Source organism: Aptenodytes patagonicus, chromosome 5 (assembly GCF_965638725.1).
Source record: "Aptenodytes patagonicus chromosome 5, bAptPat1.pri.cur, whole genome shotgun sequence".
Taxonomy (NCBI): domain Eukaryota; kingdom Metazoa; phylum Chordata; class Aves; order Sphenisciformes; family Spheniscidae; genus Aptenodytes; species Aptenodytes patagonicus.
The window spans coordinates 15,563,551-15,584,830 of record NC_134953.1 but is presented as its reverse complement, the minus strand read 5'-3'; the positions used below and the strand labels follow the sequence as shown (position 1 = coordinate 15,584,830).

General features: G+C 37.6%; 1 protein-coding gene across 1 annotated transcript in view; it reads right to left on the bottom strand.

Annotated features, from left to right (window-relative positions):
* Positions 1 to 15,977, bottom strand: part of DNTT (DNA nucleotidylexotransferase) — a 99,776-nt gene extending 83,799 nt beyond the window's left edge. The window contains exons 1-3 of the mRNA XM_076338812.1: positions 15,775 to 15,977; positions 12,209 to 12,383; positions 5,678 to 5,803 (exon numbers count right to left, since the gene is read on the bottom strand). Coding sequence (XP_076194927.1) covers positions 5,678 to 5,803; positions 12,209 to 12,383; positions 15,775 to 15,977 — 504 coding nt within the window. The remainder of the gene's footprint in view (positions 1 to 5,677; positions 5,804 to 12,208; positions 12,384 to 15,774) is intronic.
* Between the last annotated feature and the right edge of the window lie 5,303 nt (positions 15,978 to 21,280).

Sequence of the window (21,280 nt, the reverse complement as noted above, 5' to 3'; positions counted from 1 at the left end):
TTTTTGCTCAATCTGAATTTATTTTATTTTATTTTTGGTATGTGAACTGAAAAGCCCAATACTTGCCCAGGTCCAAAGATTTTATCACATCATCTTACATCAGCTGAAGAAACAAAGGAGCTGAGAGAATGAGAATAACAGTAATAGCATAACGTGCGCACGATCTCAGGTCCTTGTATACACACGGTTTTAGAAATAAATATCTGTTAGCTCCAGCTGCTCCTTATATTAACCAATAATAGCAGGTTCATTTCTCACACAGAAAAGAGTAGTGCTCTTGAGAAGTTTCCATATTTTTCCACATAATGTGAAAGAAAACAAGACAATTGTGAGAAAAGATTTGCTGACAGAGCACAACAATACTAGTTAGTGTCAATCACCTAACACTACCCTACAGCAGATAAAAAACATACAGTGTAATAAGAAACATAAAGTCTTAAAAATATGTTGCACATATTAATATGGCCAAAGAAAGCAGCATAGACTTAATGTATACATACAAATTTGGGTTGCCAAAAAGTGCAGGTGTATTTATGTTCTGTCTGTATTTTAGGGAGCACCCTCCCACTTACCTTAAAAATGAGAAGAGAGATTTCCTCTTTAGACCAAACCACCAGTTCATTTTGGATAGGTATATACTTCACATACATTTACAAAGTTTGCAATTTTGATGTACCGTCTGGAGAATTTTTACTGAAGTAACCTATGTCAGTAAGACAGTACATGTCATTAAGGGTACATATTCAGTTAGTGGTTTTCTCCCTGTAGAGCTCCCAAGTTCATTATAAAATTAAAGTTGAGGTTCTCCTGAGGTCTCTTTTAAAATGGAATAATAATAAATGCTTGAACCACTGGCATAACTGCTACATATTTCTGTAGGTACAAAAGAAGAGAAAATAAAAAAGGGATTTTTTTTTTTCCCCTCTAACAGAGTGGAAAGGAAACCAGGCGTCTTTCCCGTGCTAAACATCCACGTTCTCATTACCATGAGTAACAGCCAAAGCGGAGTAACATTCAGTAGCATTAGCAATAAGCCTCAGAATCACAGAACCATTTGCCTCTGACTTAATTAGTTTCTTCTGTAAGAATTAAATTGTATTTTCCTCACAGAATAATGTCTTTCTGGATTTTATTGCAGTCTAGTATTAATATTCAAATCCAACAATCCCTCTCAGGCACAGCAGAATGACTCCATTTATTTTACCACATGAAAACACAGTGCAGCCCCCAAGTGTATATTTTCAGTGGGAGAGGGGGAAGATGGCTAGCTATTTACAAATGAGCCAGAGAACAGTATTGTAATATTATATTCCATAATAACATTAATGTTCAAGAAAAACATAAAGGAAACATGCTAAGGTACAGCCTCTGGTGAAACGATTTTCCCTTTTGTCTTGCATCTTTACCCATCTGAACAGCCACAGCTCACCTGTGGAGTCAGGGCTATGCGTTCAGGTGCATTCCTGAATCATCCAAATCAGTAAAGCCCGTGGCAGTGGTTCCCAACCTAGGTACCACGAGGCCGCAGTACGTGACACACGGTGACCCAAAGACTGCATGAGGCCCCACAAGTCTGAAGCGGTTGCATTTCTCCTCCATGAACTGCCACACAATGCCACCGTCTCCTCCTTGGCATGCAATTTGTCATACTTAGCCTATTCTTCACACAACAGGCCTTGCTACTACTCAACAGCTAATAAAAAAATAATTTGGGTAGGATTTGCCCCATACTGAACACGGTCATGAAACCTTCACATCTGCACAGTCTTTGCCAACCCTTCGGCAGCTTCTTCCATGATATAAAACTGGTTTGTTGCACCTTTCTGTAAGTTATTTTCTGGCTATTACAATAGAAAGAAAACATGGGACAGTTGACTGTAGAAATTGCATCTAGTGTGTTAAACCACCAGGTCGTCCTCATGAGCTCTCATCAAATCTCTCTGCTATTTGGTTTTAATAAATAGTCTTTCATGGTAAAATATATACAGAACAGGGCTCAAGATTAAAACTGATCACTAATTACCAATTTCTCCAGAAATCAAGTCTCCAAAGGTATCTCTCCCAAGAAATCAGCACATTCAAAGCCTCGTTGTATGCATGTCACTGCCTATTAGTGACTGTTTTCCTGCTCTTCTGGAGAGACCAAAAGATGTCAAACGTAATTACTACTCTTTCTCAAACATAACTACTACTCATTTGAAAGAGGAATTTGATACAGGGTATCAGGGCAAAGTCCAGTAAAAGGAAGAATCCATGAGTTCATCCAAGAATGCATAAGCAAATAATAGTTTTGTGCCCCTGTTATAGGCAAGATTGAAAAACATTATTTTCAAGCTAACCAAAGAAAACAGAAAATCTGTAAGAAAAAGGAACAACCCTGGCTCACAGAATAAAGTTGTTATAACAAAATACTATCATCAACACATAATTCAAGATGGTTTGGACCTAATTTTCAGAATGTATGGCACTGAGCCAGGGAAAATCTGTCATTTAATGGTTGGCTGCCCACAGCATGCACAAGTGAATTATACCAATGCTTCAGTGCATTTGCCAAGTGCTCACACTGAAAAATCTGTTGGAACACTTTGATTTGAGAATGTGAATTACAGGTTTAATACAAGACCAACAAAACAACAGCGAAACTGAAAATCAGGCTCCTGTGACATTAGGCAGACTAACTGGCAGGCTTCCAGGGAATGGGCCAGCTCCTGCAGTCCATAAACACCCAAGCCTTCAGCTGTCATTGCAAGCTTTGGTTGCAAGGAAAAAGAGGAACAGCCCTAAGGAGTTACATTATGTTTTGGGTCCGGCTGAGGTGGAGTTAATTTTCCCCATAGCAGCCCTCATAGTGCTGTGCTTTGTATTGGTAGCGAGAAAAGGTGTTGATAACACACCAGTTTTGACTACTGCTGAACAGTGCTCACACAGCATCAAGGCTGTCTCTCCAACATTCCCCCCTCACCAGTAGGCTGGGAGTGGGCAAGGTCTTGGGAGGGGACGTAGCCAGGACAGCTGACCCAAACTGACCAAAGGGACATTCCATACCATATGATGTCTGCTCAGCAATAAAAGCTGAGAGAAGGGGGGGGGGGGGGCATTCATTATTATGACATTTGTCTTCTGGAGCAACCGCTATGCATACTGAAGCCCTACTTCCCGGGAAGTGGCTGGACATCACCTGCTGATGGGAAGTAGGGAATAAACCTTTTGTTTTCCTTTGCTTCAGCACATGGCCTTTGCTTTTGCTTTATTAAACCGCCTTTATCTTGACCCATGAGGTTTTTTCCATCGTATTTTCTCCCCCGCCCCGTCCTGCTGAGGAGGGGAGTGACTGAGCAACTTGCTGGGCACCTGGTGTCCAGCCAAGGTCAACCCAAAGCATATTACAACTGCCAAGATGCAGATGCTAGACAGACTCATACACGTTATCAATTTGTCCAGCACCACCTCCAGAAATACAAATACAGCATGAACTCAGAACAGTTATTCTCAAAGTATGAGGATGAAAAACTGCCACCTTTGTCACTACAAAACCTAATTTCTACCCAGACTCAGAAATGTTTGATATATGGGCTAACAGAAGGGAGTCTCAGTGCTTCAGTCAAACTGCCCTGCTTCTAATGTGTTCAGCTAAATTAATTTATCAAACACAAGTTGTACTCTGACATTAAGACTGCTGCAATGATAAACCTGGACGTAATTTAGGGACTGCCTCTCTGTGAAACACTGGTATAACAGAAACCACTCAATGAATATGTTGCTGCTATGATAGTTTTCATTTGAACTGAATCTTAGACTAAATTCAGGAATTCAACAGCTAGAAGATGAACTATGTATTCACTAGAGTTATAGTACTCAGTCTTTGAAAATTGAAAAATACTGTGAGAGTTTACAAATAAAGATATTAGATGTTTCAAAAATTAAAAATAATTTTAAAAGGTATCATTAAAAAGGGAACTACCTTATTCTAGATCTTTTTGTGCTCAAAATGCTAATGATAATTAAAAATCAACAACTTTGTGCCTTCTGGGAGTAGCCATTGTACTTTGCCATTATCCATCACAATTTTACTTTTTTACCTTCAGAATGACTGACAAAATGTCCTACTGCAGAAAATTCAACAGAGAGCCAGACTCCCACATTCCACTGTTTTCAGGAAGCGTAGAACTAAGGCACTTACTTCCTATTTCTCCAAGAAGGCCAGTATTTTACAGAATCTTTGGGTCATACTATCTTTGGTCTGACATCTTCCCCTACGGCAGTGTGTATTTGATATTTGTAAACAGTGAAAAAGAATGACTGCTTTCAAGAGGTTAAATGCTAACATTCACAGCCTTGTTCTTCTAGCAGGAGGTGGGGCACAGTAGCCATTTCAAAAGAAGCAGTTTTGGGAATGTTGGAATCGTTGGGGTTAGAAGGGACCTCAGGAGGCCTCTAGTCCAACCTCAGGCTCAAAGCAGGGTCAAAACTCAATTCCCATCAAGTTGCTGAAAAAGGGACATTTTTTTAAATAAGCAAACAGTTTAACCTACTTGAGTACCATAGACACTATTATAAAATTGGTATAATTGATGATTATTTCAAAGCATCACTACAAGGCAAAATTTATGTTGTTTAATTTTTAACTGTGCATTCCCAGATCAAGACTATTTGGAGTTCCTCTTAGGTTTATCTTTAGTTCTGAAATCCCAGAGGTTTTAGTATTTACCTTGTAAATGTTTTTTATTCTCAAATTACTGATATCTGTTGTTATTCTTTTTATATGGATCTTACAAATAATATTTACTTGAAAGATTTGTGTGTATTTATAGGCACACACACACAAAGTAAAAGCATAAAAATTATACATGATAACAAAATAAATAATAAAACTTTAGGAAGATGAGGAGATGTTTCATGTTATAGTTGAAACATATGAATATAACTATGCCAGATTTATTCAGACTATACTACATTAGAGTCTCTGTGCCAAATGTTTCCTATTGAATAGTTGTCACTGAGTATCTAGAGCCAGCCAAGAGGAGCCATTAGGCACAATAACTAAAGAGGAATTTAGACCAGATGACTCAGGCTTTTCATACCCACTGAACTGTGTAACGTTATGAGCTTTAAATAGGATATATGACAGTCTCCAAGATTTCTATTTAACTAGACAATTTAAGGCTTTTTCTCGTCATGTTAAAGTAATTACATTGATCATGCAATCTGTTTTCATAACTAAGCAATTGTGAAAATCTGAAGCTTACAACCACACTTTGAAGAACCGAACGCCTAGGCAGAAGAGAAGGCAGCACAGCAATTGCGAAGTACCTTGGACTGACCTAAACCAAACTTTTGATTATCATTACTTCCAACTTGTCAAATGTGATGGAAGACTAAAAGACATTTTCAGAATGTTATTTTATCATTTGTTTTAAAAATTCATGTGTTTACAAGCTATTAGTGTATTTAAAGATCCACTGTGTTAAGCTTTCAGCAATACTTAAAGGATGCAATTAAGCTTACAGTCAAATTTAATTTAAGTATGGAAGATTTATAACTTTTTTAAATTGTTATCATTGTGCTGCCCGTTTAACTCATGAATTTGCTGAGGGTGCCATAGAAAATATTGATGCAAGCACTGTATTACTTATTTTACTTATGTTAGTTTTTCTTTTGTGGATAGAATAAGTATTACCGTGAATTTCGTGTTGTAGTTATTTAAAGTTGTCTTCCTTTGACACGAATACTGAGATACTTTGCTTGCAATAAACGATGCCACTTCTGATTCAGGTGTATTCAAAGGAGGAGACTGACCTTGTTCCTAACAAGGGGAAAAAAAAAAAAAAAAAAAAAAAAAGGGGAAAAGCGTTGGTGACACACCTGTCAGATAGCTTAAAATACCAAAAATACATTTCATCAGCCCAAAATATGTACCTTTAAAAGGAAGGTAAGAGAATAATAATACTGCTACCATCTTCCTAGGGAACACATTTAATTTCACATTGGCTGCACTGACAATACCAGTTTATCTAGTGATTACTGGGATTTTTCATTTCCTGCAGTAAGTTTTTGCAGGGAGTTTTCAATGGCACTGTCATTTAAAAAAAAAAAAAATAATAATCTCTCTACATTGCAAGTGTCTCTACTACTGCTCTTATTATTGCAGTAAGATTAAAAAACAAAGCTTTAAGTGCGGATAAGCTTGAAAGAACAGAGAGCTTTCCCAGAAAACACTAGACGATTCAATATAACATCAGGGATGTTAGACCGGGGGTGGGGAGGGGGGCGGAGAGAGATGCTCAAATAACTGACTTCTCTGATCTGTAGCTAAATGTAGCGGTGGAGGAAAAATGTTTGTATAACTTTAAAATAAACTCTTCCCCCCTTTTCCAGGTAAAATGAAAGAAAACTTTTTTGCTTTGGATTTAATTCATTACACTAAAAGTTCTATTTTGGGGTCATTATAAAGCAAAGGAAACATTTACAAACAGCCATAGAAGAGTCATCTCCATCCTTTCATCCAACAGCCAGTGTTCACCTTATGATGTGGTTTTTCACTCAGCCCCTTCCGTACATGCTGATCCAATTCAGACATCATTTTTAGGTGTTCACTGGAGCAAGGAAAAGGAGCCAGGTGCCAAATCATAAATGGTAGTTTCCCAAGCACCAGGCTACCTACATGCTCGTTTGCTTTTTGCCCAATTTTGCTGCGTGCAAAATCGACCAAGATCAACAAAAAGAGTCTGTGGGCAACCCACCCCAGTAGGGTGGGAAGGGAATTCTCCTGAAAGGCAGGATACACAGTCATGTCCCCATTGGCAAAAGAGAGACCTGAGCATGAGTCCTCAACATGAGAGTGTCCTGACCAGGGAGCAACTGGAAAAAGACAATCTAGCACCAGCTTTTCTGCTGCTTTATATGCCCAGTCCTTTAATTTCTTTGCTTTCATTAAAAGTGCCCAAATCTGAAATACTTCGGAAACACCCAAAGTGTTCTCAGCATTTCTGTGTATTTTTTGTTATTTGTCATTTTTTCTGAAAACGTTTGGCAGATCTGTCAAAAACGTATTGCATTGCACTATCCAAAAGCCACAGGGAAATGGTTCGACAACAACAAAAAATATCACAAAGATACACGGAGGAAATTTGCACCCCAATAATGGAATGATGAGCTCTTTCTCCCCTGTATCCAAAGACATGCAGACATAAAGCTAGCATCTGTGCTACACAAACCTATAAATATGTGTATGTGCCTTCACATACAAACCCCACATATAATTTCATGCTAACTTGCCTTTGTATTTGATACAGAGTAGTTAAATAACACTATTCACGCACACACAAAAAAGGCATTTGCTTGCACAGCTGAAGGAGCAGTGAATTATATGGCAGTTTTCATAGTATACACTGAAAGGAAGGAAGCTATTTTATGTGTAAGACCACTCTTGGGAATAACTGAAATGGGTTTCAGCCAGGCTCAACGGCACAACTCATCCACTTTTGCACACGTTCATGAATTATACTTTAAAATTGATTTTAAATCATATAAACTATGATTGATTACAGCTAATATACTGCTTGAAATGATAGCGCCAGCTGCAAAGACTTTGAAGAAACAGAACGTTACTGAATAGAATATATAATAAGCTATTATCTTCATTAGGACATGGACACACAAAGAACAAGAGACCTACATGTAGCATTACCTGGCATTGCGGATCAGAGCAAAATGCAGAAGCTCTACATGTGTTTAAGAGGGTGACAGACTGGCACATAAACATCCTGTTCCTGCCTTAGCAAAGGTATTTGAGCATTTTCCTCAATCAGCAATAGTTATACTTTTAATTAACAGGACTTGATTATATATAACAACAGAAGAAACTTTGGCTAGAAATAACAGCAAAAACATCCAGCAAACAGTAGTTACTATAGTCTGTAGTAATGTAGATTTTAGGGAATATTGTGATGCCTGCATGAGAACTCCAGAGATGATCTCCTATCATCAGCAGAACATAACAACAGGATCGATACTGCATTTTGGTATGAAGACCAGATGGGATAAAATCATTTGTACAGAATATAGGACAAATCTAAAGTTTCATCCACTAGCAATTATAGAGTAGAACAAGCAATCCTGGAAACTCACACTACCTCAGAATAATTTGTAGTACTGGGAAGAAACAACTATGGATATAAGGAAAAATGTAAGCATTAAAATTCCTTTTTTTGCAGGTATCTCCACTACATTAAAATGAAATTATGGCAAACTACACAGGGGTAACCATTGAAAAATACGCAAATGTGTAGGCTACTTAATTGCTAGAGCTAGTCAGAGTTTGTACCCCACATCCAGGCTGCAGTAACAGTGAATGTCGCTGCCACTACTTCACAGTGACATTTTCCGCATGGCATAAGCATGAAAATCAGTCTGTACCACTAGCGTCAGTTTGTACAGCAGAGAGGCTTAGTTGCAGCATTAATCTTGTAGGGGACTACTTTGCTCTTTGTCAAACTATTTTTTTTTTTATACACAAACAAAGAAGTATAATGACATAGGAAAATAACAAAGAGAGAGACAGAGAAAATGGAGCAGCAGTGAATAAGGTGCACAGATACCAGAGACTGTGTCAGGCCACATTATTCAACAGCCAGCAGCTTTGTAAAGTCCAGACAGCATTGATCAAATAATAAAGTCTGCTGATATCCAGCATTTTATGAAGAGCAGGCAGCCAGTTTATAAGTTTCATTTTATTTTCTGGGAAACTCTGACTGTCAGTATGAAGGATTTCTTCCATTAGTAAGCCTCTCTCTTTCACGAGGCAATGGAGTGAGACACTGCAGAAAATGTTAAATATGAGTTGCCCGTCACATGATACGGCAAGGGACCAAAAGATGCGGTACTTCCTTTTCCTAATGTGGAGGGAAATCCTTTGTTCAAGAAAATAAATCTCTTTTCCCCTCTAAAAAATAACTAACTAACAACTTTTGGGTTCTGACTGAGGAAAAGGCAGAAGAGGTGCAGTCACAGCACAGTACCTAAGGCTGCTGAGGATGCCAACCCACTTATGGTTCTCTTCCTTTCTTTTTATCCCTCTGAAAGCTTCCCTTTTGCCTCTCTTTTCCATTACCCAGGAAACAGCACTACTTTCTAGCACGTGGGGATGCCCTTACATAGGTATTAATGTCCACGTCCTGCTATTGTCCAACATACCCATCTGCTTGTGGTAGGAAAGGTGTCTCTGGACAAAGGCATTCCTTTGCCAGAGAAGTATTTTGATTTCCCTTTAAAGCGGATGTTTGGCTACCACACTTCCATAGCCTATTAACTTAAATGATGGCTATTGACTTTAAAAGTCAACTGTTACCGAATGAATCAATAAGAATTCAGACCATCTTAGATCTGGTTACCCAACCTTCTATACTCTATAAATCACTAACATCAGAGAATCTCTCGGATCATTCGCAACCACAGAAAGATGTACTTTAGTGACAATTGTAATTAATATGTTAGCTAATGGTCTGTAACTCTGACTTTATTCCCCTTGTTTTGCATGGAGGAGGACATTTCTCTTTAGTAATGCCTTAAAACAAATGTCCTGAATGAAGAACAACCTTCCAAATAGGCTACTGTAAGATCTGAAAGATGAAATCTTACTGCTATTGATATTAATAGAATTTTGTCACTAACCTACATGTAGATGAGGTTTCACCCAAAACATTCCCTCACTGCAATCCATTCCTTTTACCTCAAAGTCTTCATGATGTAGCCTGAGTTTGAGGTTTGTTAATTCACTTTCATTTCACAAGACTGACATAATGGACCAAATTTGTCTTCAGTGAAACTCCAATTAAGTTACATTATGTACGAGTTCGGTCTAGTACTTAAAAAGAAAATTAACCTTTACTTCAATCCTTCCTCATTTCTGAAGGCAGAAAAGAAAAAATAATCATGGTGACACTGCAACAATAAAATTATTTTTAAATTTGCTGAACTTCTAGAATCCTTTCTCTTCCTTCCTTGTTTACTTTACAAAAACATTTATTACTTTAGAGCCACTATATAATTAAGACTGGTCTTAACTATAAGCTTTAAAGTTAACAGTACAGCTCTCACTGGCTTGCTTATTGCACTCTACATCTATTAGCATGAAATCTTTATGTTTCAATAAAAACAGAAGCTCTTACTTGCAGAGCCAGTCTCAAAGTATAATAATGATCTCCTGACAGTGCTGCTACCTTTTTCAGAAGTTTCTGCGCCAGCAGTATTCCAAAAGGACTTTGAGATACAAAAGAAAACTAAGGCAGTTCAACTTGCAGTAGCATTCTCATTGATTTAAAAAAAAAAAAAAAAAAAAAAAAAAAAGCGCAAGCTTCAGCATCATTGGAGACATTTTGGAGAAAGACAAAGGCATTTCTTGCTTTGAAAAGAAAAAAATAAATCTATGAAAGATATTTTCTGAGATATCTGAAAGGTCTTCATGCACTGCTGAAATTAAGAAAGTACATAAAGGGTAGTTTGGTTTACTTTAATCCTGATGTGAAACCCTCAGCAAAGTTCACAGGATTTTGCTCACGTTTTGGATTTATTTATTGTTTAGAGAACTTCTTTGCATTTCCAGTATTTATATTTTTATGACCTGTTTGCCTGTGAGATTACATAATGCAGTAATTACAAGGTTTTCAGGTTTTTTCTGTTTTGCATTAATTTCTTTGGTCTATTCTCCCTCCAGCAGATTTTATATTATAAATATACTGCAAAAACACTTCATTGGAAGGATTGCAAATATAAACACATATTCTGTCATGGAATTATGCTGAGTCTGAGAGCGACAGCTCCATCTGGTGTATTCACACCTCTCCCCCCTGCCCCAGTGTTATTAAACAGTAATTCTTACATGTAAAATCCTGGAAAATAGTTTCTGGCAATGGAAGATGACTGAAAAAGTTAATCAGGAGCTACAGTTTTTCTTGAGGAAGGGTGGTATTTATGCATCATCCTTCATAATCTAAACATTACAATGAAGAAGCAGCAAACAGTGCAATATTGCTGTTAAATATTCAGGCATCCTCTGCCTCACAGGAAGGTACACGCGGCGGATCTTGCCATGGTCCCAGTGTTTATGGGTTTCCCAGTTATCGTTTTGCAGTGGGGTCACAGTTCACATGGAGCCTAATCCAGACCCTCTGAAATCAGCAGGAATCCCTTACTTTACTTCAGAGAGTTTTAGATCAGACTTACAATTCTCTTGACGTATGAATTAATTTCTTCACCAGTGCACATTAAATCCATCACCATGAGGCTCGAGCGCGTGCAGAACAAGGGAATAGGTTCATCCTGCTGCAGTGCAGGGTCTATTTCATGGCCCAGTGGCACGTGCTGTTGTCGTGCTGTGCAGAGCACGCCCGGGCATCCCTACCACACCCTCATCATTTACAGTCTGTACTGCGGGTAACCAATATCACCGTTTCACTCTACGCTCCAATTTGAGAAATTAGTACATAATTTTGTCAGATATAGATCAGAGGAAAATATGTCATCATCCATTGCTTCAAGGTCAAACACTATTCACCAGATAATCAGCCTGCCATTCACAATATCCTCTGACTTACAGCTCCCATTGAGAGATTGTACAATATAATAAAACCTTTTTTTCTTAGCACAGTTTTATTTGATGGTGCCAAGTTTGTAAATGCATGGCCACAGACTGCAGCAGCCTTCATTTCACAGGTCCTTCAAGGGCCCAGTGGTTAGCTGATCACTTCCAAACAGCAAAGGTTTTAATATTTTTGTATTGTTTTGAAGAGGCAAAGTATTCCATCAGGCGCCCATTAAAATGCACTGCTCTCAGTGGGACATTCAGCATGACGTTGAAGTATTTGTGGAAATACCACAAGTACCACAACAACAGCAAGTGCTTCACTGATGGATATTTCCCCTTTAATAGCACCCATTTTTTACAGGAATGATGTATATTACCAGTTTGTAACATGTGACGGCATAGTAACTTAGCATTACCAGACACTGATATAGAAGGTGTGGAAGGTCTTTTTAATCTATTAAAACTGTGTGAATTATTCATGTAAACTTTAGGGAAAAAAGTTTTGAATTTAAAAAATTGTATCACAACACAAGTATATATGTTTTTAGGTAAAAAAAAAAAACAAAAAACAACCCACAGTCATTCATTTTGAATGTCACTGTATTCGCACTGAAGGATCTGTCTTACCATGAGACGATACTTCATTTCTGAGTCAACTGGTCTTTCCGCTTCCATGCAGGCTGTGAACCAGGAGATATCCAGTAGCTCAAACCTGGAGCTGTCACCTACAGCCTGCCCTCTCAGCCAGTCCAGCACCTCCAGGTAAGAGTTGTTCTCAGCCACAATATGAGTGACAGAGTCACTGTCAAGAAGTACACAAAAAAAAGTTCTCTTTTTTTCCTGAAGCCAACCGTACACAGGTACAGAGCTGCTATTTCCATATTTACTTACCATGCACTTCCTGAAAATTGTAGTATATATTGTATGTTAGGATGTGGGAAGCAGCTGCATTTTCATATCACAGCGTATCTATTCCAGTCACCGAATCTGCTTTGAGGAAAGACTTTAGCCTGACAGCTCCTCTAAGTGCAGCATTTTCTTTCTTTCAGCATCATTTGGCTTCCGTAAGACACTATCCTATTACACATTTTTTTGCAACTCTGAAAATGTGTCTTGCACAAGCAGTACCATAATGAAAAGGCTGCTTTACGATACCTGACAGCACCTTCCCAATATTCCTGATCAATGAAAGAAAGCTTTACAGTATTAAAAAAAAATCTGTTAACAATAATACTTTAAAGCTTTACAGCTAGCAATATCTTTTTGTAAATTTAACTTTTCTGTATTTACATTAAGCTTTTTACATATGGCATTGTCAAATGTTCATGACTTATCTTATGAATTATGCACTCCATCTAAAGACCACTTCCTTGCTACTAAAAGGCCAGTCTCTTACAAAACTGGTATCTTAGTTTAGTGAATATAAAATTTACAGATTGAGTTACTGTTCAATAGATTATATGGTGTACATTGCTTAAAAATACAGTAGCATAAAGGTTATTACACTAAATTTGGGTTGATGTACTAGAAATTGGAAACAATCCCATGATAGTTCACAATTAAAAAGACACAGTTCTGCACCTTCCACAGGAAAATAATGGACAGGGACAAAGTTATGTTTCAAGAAAAAATTACATACGTTCTTAGGATGATCTGTAAACTTCCGCCTGGCCTGCTGATGTTCCTCAGCAAGTTTAGAAAGCTACTAACTTGGTAGGAAATTTTGAGTGATTCCTAGTGTTCCCCCACTGCACACACCCCAGGAGGGTGCTGTCACCCACAAAGACAACAGATAAAGGAGGAAACTATTCATTTTCATGAAACCTGTAGGACCTTGGTATCTCTGAAATATATACCAAAATTAACTGATATCAGTCAACAGATTCCTAAACTTCTTGGGGGAAAGGCACAGCCAGTGTCAGTATTCGACTTAGTTTTTACAGAAATAAGCCTAGAATTGGAACATAAATTGTCATGATGGCAGCCGCCTCCGTTTGCAAGCCTCTGTAACCTCCTGCTAGCCCATGCTGGTGACAGCCTTGTGCTTATACAGTAAATTTCAAACGGACCTGACAGATTGCTTTGCAGTCCTTCTGCAACACCTGGAGAAGTTAAGCCATCAACCTGTCCAAGCAGACAGGGCACCGCTGGTAGAGATAGCTGGTTAGTATGGATTTTAAAAATGATGTGTGCTAACTACTGTTAAAGGCAGACTGCGCAACCTTTCAAAGCAAACTACTTTCTAGGAGACCATCAAAACCCCTTGGCCTATCCCTGTGACCCTGATTCATACCAATAATCACCAATTTCATTAAATCGCAATGACAAATACTGGAGTCACCCCATAGAAAACTGTTATCACATAACTCTCCAATGCATTAAATGTACTATATTTTGGAAACATAAGAAACATATTTAATGTACTGTACTTCAGAAATATGAAAAGTGTCATAGTATAGCACAATTTTTTTTCTCTCCATATTGTGCAACTTGTAGAATGGAGTCCATTGAAAAAAAAAAAGAATCCAAATTTATTTTAATCTAAAAGATTACAAATCTAGGTTAGGTGAATCTCCATGAAATACTATTGGTTTTATTATTATTTAACCCTGCTAGGTTCTACTTTAATTAAACTGTCACATCTTTAACGAGTAAAAAAAAAAAAAAAAAGCAGTTAGAGACATAAAACTTCTGCTTCCTGTGGTTTATTTCACTTTATATAAAATATTCATATGTAATGTATTTGTACCAAGCTGCAGATCTGGGAACTTTGCCATCGCTATGCTCACAGCAGCAGTTCAGCTGCTGTGCACCAGTTTCCTCTGGTACCTGTACAGCTGTGCTTTTTTCTTGGCACAGAACATAACAAATTTAGCATTTCCTCTGGCATTTTCAAAAACAAAAATCAACAGTTGAATAGTTCTGTTTTATCCAGTAGCAGCTAAGCTGAAATTAAACATAACACCTGCCTTACATACAACTCACAGAAAGCCTGAAATATTGGCAATAAATACCTGTGCGTCAAAGCAGCCCAGATAAAGCCTCTACTCAGTCCTCAATGGATTGTTAATGTAGGATTCAGAACAGCCCAGTTCATTTTTTTTCCCTGACAATTCAATTAGTTTTGTATCAGATACTAATTGCCTACTTCTGTTCAATACCTGCTTGAATCTTGCTTTACAAATTATTTCATCCTCCCTTCTTCCTCAGGCTTTCAAAGCTGATGGGATTGAAAAATCTGTGGAAATGAGCTTTTATAGGGAGGACCCAGTTGCATACTATCTGCATACAGATACAAAGAAACGATCAATACTTGCTTTTCTTCCACCTTTTCAGAGAACCTACATAATGATGTAGCTTTTGGAAAACTGCATAATGATATAACTAGCACTCATGAAAAGCACTATTTGGAGGAAGGCTTCCTTCAAAGTGAGTTCGCTTATTGAAACACCACCAGACAAATCTGCAGCTGGAGTACATTTTCACCCTGAAACACCACATCTGTGGTATTTTATTCCTAGTTTTTTTCTCCAGTGCTCTTCCAGATTGTACTAAAGTGTAAGCCAGTAACTTTGAGACTCACATCAGCGTATTACTGACAGGAAGTTAAATATTAGAATACCAGAGATGTTCTAGAGAAATGCCCCCCTCAACCCATCCCATTTTCCATTCCTGTATATTTAACTTTTTTTTACATTTCAGGAATTGGCCATTATGTTTAGATTAATCTTAACCTGACTTCAAGGGGGAAATAAACAACAGCTAAAGACATGATTCATTGATTCCAGTGAGACCATACAAATGTATAGAAACATATCCCATGAAAAACATTCGCAAGTTCACACCTTACATTTTTTATTTTCCATGTGAGAAGCAGCACACTGCAAAATGCAGACACATTAAAACTGTCAGACTTAAGATAAATTAGAACCACAGATTTTAGAGGTAAACAATTAGAAATTTTGCTAATGTTTGCGTTCTGCCTGCTCTCTGCCCAGAAGACAATAGAAATGAATCATGCTTTAGGAACACCCACTGAAATCCTGAAGCATCTTTATAGTGGGAAGAGCAAAGTATATCATACATAGGCAAAAACTTCAACCACAGTCACTTGTATGACTGCATTCATTAAATTAGAATGCTTCAAGCAGCATTACTACATGTTATTTCTACACATATAAATATTTTCGTACCTTAGCTCACTTTCTACTCTGAAACCTTTTCTTCTTGCCAGCTCCATCAAAAACATCCTTCTGGTCATCCCCATCTTCCTCTGCATAATGAAAATAACACACTTATTGAACTTTATTTCATAACTGCAGGAAAGGTTTGAGGAATGCATCCCTTTCCGCCTCTTCCTCTGGGAGAATGCAGCTGGAGCTCTGATCCTATCCATGATGCGAGGTAGAAGTGTTTTCACTTGGGTAAAAGAGAGAGAACATCCTTTCTGCCAGGCAGCAGCTGTATTTAAAGTCACCACCCATTGAAGTAATCTTCTTCTGCTTCCCCTCTGAAATCAAAAACAGGTGCTACACAAGCAGAAACATCACTTGCTTTCTACCAGCTGGGACTTCTTGCACAGAACTACTCCAGACAGGTGCAAATATGCTTTCATTCCTTAAAACAGCCATTATCTATAAAGGCTTTATCCAAATAATGTTGATCATAGCAAAATTATCTCAAAATATCAACCAGGTCTTCAGCTGGCTTAATGGCCCAGTTCCATCAATCCCGCTTTCAAATCTTTTCCAAATCTCACTTTTCCAAATTGCAGGGCACATTAATTTTCAATTTATTTAATAATCATAATCATAATCATAATCATAATAATTCCTATTGTTAGCTAGGAATTATGTCTTAGAATACAACTAAATAACAGTATACAAATATGTTGTAGAATAGCCTGTACACTTGCTACTTCTGTGTAATTAATTTGATTAAAAAGGTATAGGGTTTTTTAAGAGAGCAAACAAAAAATAAGCTTTTGAAATTCAATTTACAATAAAAGAAATCCTTTGCTGTTTTGATGCTAAGGCAACGAAAGACAAAGAGAAAGCATTAGAGTTGTGATTAAATATACCTTTGGCGTGCATTGCCAACATTGCTTTCTACTATTTGCCCTGGAGTGTACTGCTATCTGTGGCAGGTACAGTAGGGAAAAGGTAACTACCTTCCCGCTTTTAAGCACTCGGTGACCTCCAAACAACTACAGAGGACACTATGGAGGCTATGTACCATCCTCTCCTGGAGGATGGGGGATCGGTCATCAGAGAACGATGCTAAAATTTGTTGCAGACATTGTGTTGGATCCAGTTAGGTATCACCCTGAATTTCCACCAGAGCAAAGTGAGTGCAACCAACCAGGTTTACAGCATGTGCATCTATTTCAGCACAAATCTACTTCAGTGGTAAATATCCCCATTGCCATGTCAACTTGGATTTTTATTTTTAGTATAGCAGAGAATTTGGATTTTACCAGTCCTTCAGAATGTGTCACAAATGTTATATCTTGCAATTCTCATTGCTCATGATCAGGAGAGGAAGAAAGGTGGAAAAATCCTGCCTAAGTCAGATCTATCAATTTTATTTTCAGTCATTTTATCACGGATGGATATACAACCCGAGTTATGGAAAAATGAGTCAAAACCTGCTTCCTGCAATTATGCCCATGAGTTTAAAATTAAATTATAAAAGTATTACTGACATTTTCCCAGCTCTATAGCCCTTGCTGCTTCAACTATATTATCACAGATATAAAGAAACAAGTTTTCATCAGAATAGAAACTAACCATCAAAAATTAATATAGAGTTTTCAGCTCTGGGGTCTTCCTGAGGCCATGAAGAAGATATATACATAGTTCAGTACATAGACTAGACTCCATTAATTTCTTCCTTTCCCTTACCCAGAAGCCAAAATATCTATTCCTCTTTCTGATTCATAACATTAAAATTCTCAAAATAAATCATTTCAAGGTTATTTTGAAATTATATGAGATATTTTCACAGGAACTGGAAAATGGACAAGCAGACTTTAAGAGGTTTAAGCAAAAGAATAGCAGCAAGGAAGAAAAACAAATTAATAGTGGAGGGTCTGGCTTTAAGGCTGAGCAATCTGTTTTGGTTGCTCCGTGTCTGTTTTCCAGACTACTAATCAACCATTGAACACTGGCCATGTCCCTGTTTACAGCCTTCCTAGGCTTGGTAAAATACTTTACTTCATCTCAAACCCTACAAGGAATAACGTATTTGAGAACAGATTCTTTACATATGTTAAACAAAGTCTTATTTTATGTTATAATTAATTCAGCGCTCTCAAACATGTAAATATAATTTCCCCCAGTGTAACATCAAGATGCTCAGTGCCAGTAAAATCCTTCTGGCATGAAAAACCTAAGTTATTATTCCTTCGTGTTACTGTAATAACTCTTGAGCCAGATTTTCGAGGGTATTTAGGTGCCAAAAAGCTGCAAACAGAGGCCTAGTGGGATTCTCAAAATATCTAAGCAACCTAGGCACCCGGCTCCTTTGGAAATCAATTTCTGGCTTTGAACCTAATGCAAAGAGATTTTCTCTGCCTAATAAACACAGTATAATATCATTAAAAGGTCTCTGCCAATGACGCAATTTTGTTAAACATACCTTCTAAAATTAACAGGATTTCCATATCCCAGATGAATGAATAACCTACTCTCCTACAACATTACATTATAATATTTTTGACAGTAACACAGAAAGTAGAAAATGCATTAGGGAGAGAGCAAATACAGCGGAGAAAAAGCACGTCTTCTATTTATGACAAAGGGAAAGTGTCCTGTTATCTGAGTCATGACCACATAGCACATGTAATACCTTACTCTCCACCACATATGATTAGTGGCCTAAAACCACAGAAACTTTCAGAAATTTTGCCATCTAAGCACAGTCTCCTGGAGTTCAGAGTAGTTCACATCCCTGGAGGGAAATCTAGAACAAATTTCCATATTCTGATGTTCTTGCTGTGGATCAGTTTTGTGCACTATCAAAAGCACGGATTAAGAATGAGATGTACACAAATGTCGATGGGCATTTAAGTAAACGTCTTTCATCACTTGTGATGTCTGTGCCAACAACATCATCCCAAGCAGTCCTTAAGCAGTGCCTTCTACAGACCTCAGCCTGAAGCCGAGTACTGATCTGGCTTCAAAGGGGGTTTCCTTGGGAGGAAAAGTGCAGGAACACACAATTTTTGGAAAGCACAGTTCAGGTCCTCTGAATTTCAGTATTCGCACATGCTTTCACTGCACCTACTTGATTATTGTCAGATAGTCTTTTAGTGCCCTGCTTTCATGTGAACTGCATTGTAAATATTTTACAATATGTTACTTGCCCATTTTATATAGCTTTCCTGTGGAGAGTGGAGAGTGGTGAAAGGTGCTTTTAATACACAGCTGCAGTATGCTAACCTTCAGAGAAAGCATCTCTCAAGCACCATCAATAAAAACAGAGAAGTGATTGTTTGGATACCTCTTTTTGATTTCACATAGGCTTAACAGCGTTTCACGCAGTATTGTTTCACAAGGATTAGTTTTTCTTAGCTTTTTCATTTTAAAGTGTCTGGTAATTCAGCATTTTCCAGTGAACAATTCATGCAAATTTTAAAATCCTTCTGCTATTTGTTTTTGCCCAGATGTTGCCATGACTTCGCTTTCATTTAAGTTCTGGCCTTCTTGGCTGCTAAGCTTTCCCTTTGCTGTTGATACCTGTTCTACCAATCTCTCAATGCCTAAAAATAATATGGCAGGTGTTTTTCCTGGTTTTAGTAAAAATTTTGCGGAATCCAATTACATTTTTAAATGAAGTGATTACATAGAACTTTTCTATATTTGTACCACTTACACTTAGCCAATGCACAAACTTGAAGGATGAACATATACCAAAATATAAAATATTTAAGAACTTTTTTTGTGTAGTTTTATCTCTTACAAACAAGTACAGGCTTTGTTTTCATATTTTTATTTATTTGTTTTACTTCAATCTTCTGCTTCACTTGTCACCAGGGAGCTATATGGACTCACGAAGGCCTCGCATTTCTGTCTTTAATTCCACATTATGTGGGAAGTTTTCATTACTGCTCAGTAGGTAATCAACAAGCTTAACAACATCTTACAATTCCATTGGACAAAAGGGGTCAATACCTGGAATTCCTGGATGCTGCTACCTGCACCAGCAAACCTTGTTTGAACATGTTGCATGAATCTATCTCTTTAGTCCCTATTTTTTTCCCATATACTAATATATAAGTTATTACAAAATGAGCATGGTAAACCAATCTGGCTAGCCTACAAAATAAAGAAGCAGAACATCGTGCTGTTACACTTGATTCCAGTGTTTTGAATAAATGTACGATTATTCAAGAAAAGGAAATGTTGAAAAGTATATTCTGGAAACATTCAGATACATTTAAAAATCAATTTGCCCTCATCTCCTTTGGTGTTTATATTCTTTGAACTACTGGAACATTTTCAGGGGGCAACTTTGAAGTGTACATGTTTGAGTTATTCACATCAAAGATGATAAACTCCATAAAATACCCAGATGACCAGGAATTTTGGAAAACTGATGAATTGATAGTATGCTTTGAATGTGCTTACTTGGCTATATCATGGTATTTGGCATGTAAGGTAAAGTAGGCTTAGAGAGGACATGAAATCTTGTAGTTGCTGTCATCAAATGTACATTTCTGATGTATGTGGTCAGAATAGCTGCTTATTATCTTTTTCTTTTTTTTTCCCCCCAAATTGGAGATGAAAACCTGAATAAGAATAATGTGTTTAGCAACATCTCTCAAAAACTGCCATGTAGAAATCATACCAAGAGCAGACAGCTTCTTTAACTGATTGTATACACAGCTATTACAGAAAGGGTTTGTTCTCCTAAGTCCTTTCTGAGGAAACTAGGGAAGAGCAATATCACAGTGCTGGATAATAAAATAGAGCAATAGGATTCCCCCTTACAGCACGGGGAAAAGTAATTGGTGACAAATCCTGGCAGGAACTACTTCCTACCCACATCAATACGCCTATATTCCCTGGAAACTATTATTTTCACTCTTTCTTCAGTCTCTGTTCAGTAACAAGGCTTACAATTGCTCTCTCTGGTTACTCTGCTAATGGTAGCTGCTGCTCCTTGTTGTGATTGTTACTGGACTATTCTTTGATTTTTTGTCCTGGTGCATCAATGGTTTTCTTTATACTGCAGTCTCATGAGAGCCTCGTGAACCTCTCAGCAACAAGCAGAGACGTATCCGCATAATCCCATCAATATACATGGTCAGGCAGGTCCTTTGACAGTTATGCATCTCTTCCAAACACAGTTTACGAAGGTAAAGGTCTCTGGATGTTGAGTACCATTTATTTAGACTCCTGCACTCATCTCATTGTCAGTATTAAGGACATTTCCATTAATTAACAAATACCAAACAATCTTTCAGAGATGAGGAGCTACACAAATGGTGTTGCACGTCCTATATTTAGGCAGCTTAAAAGATTATTCTCTCAATGATGACCAAATAAAGTTCCTGTGGACATTTCAGAAACTTCTTATATAAAAAGATAATACTAGAAAAGAATACACTGTCATATAAAAATTCTTATCCTGCCACCTTCATTCTCTCATAAAGAATCCTTTTTTCCTCCCTCGCTCCTCTAGTAGGACACTGCT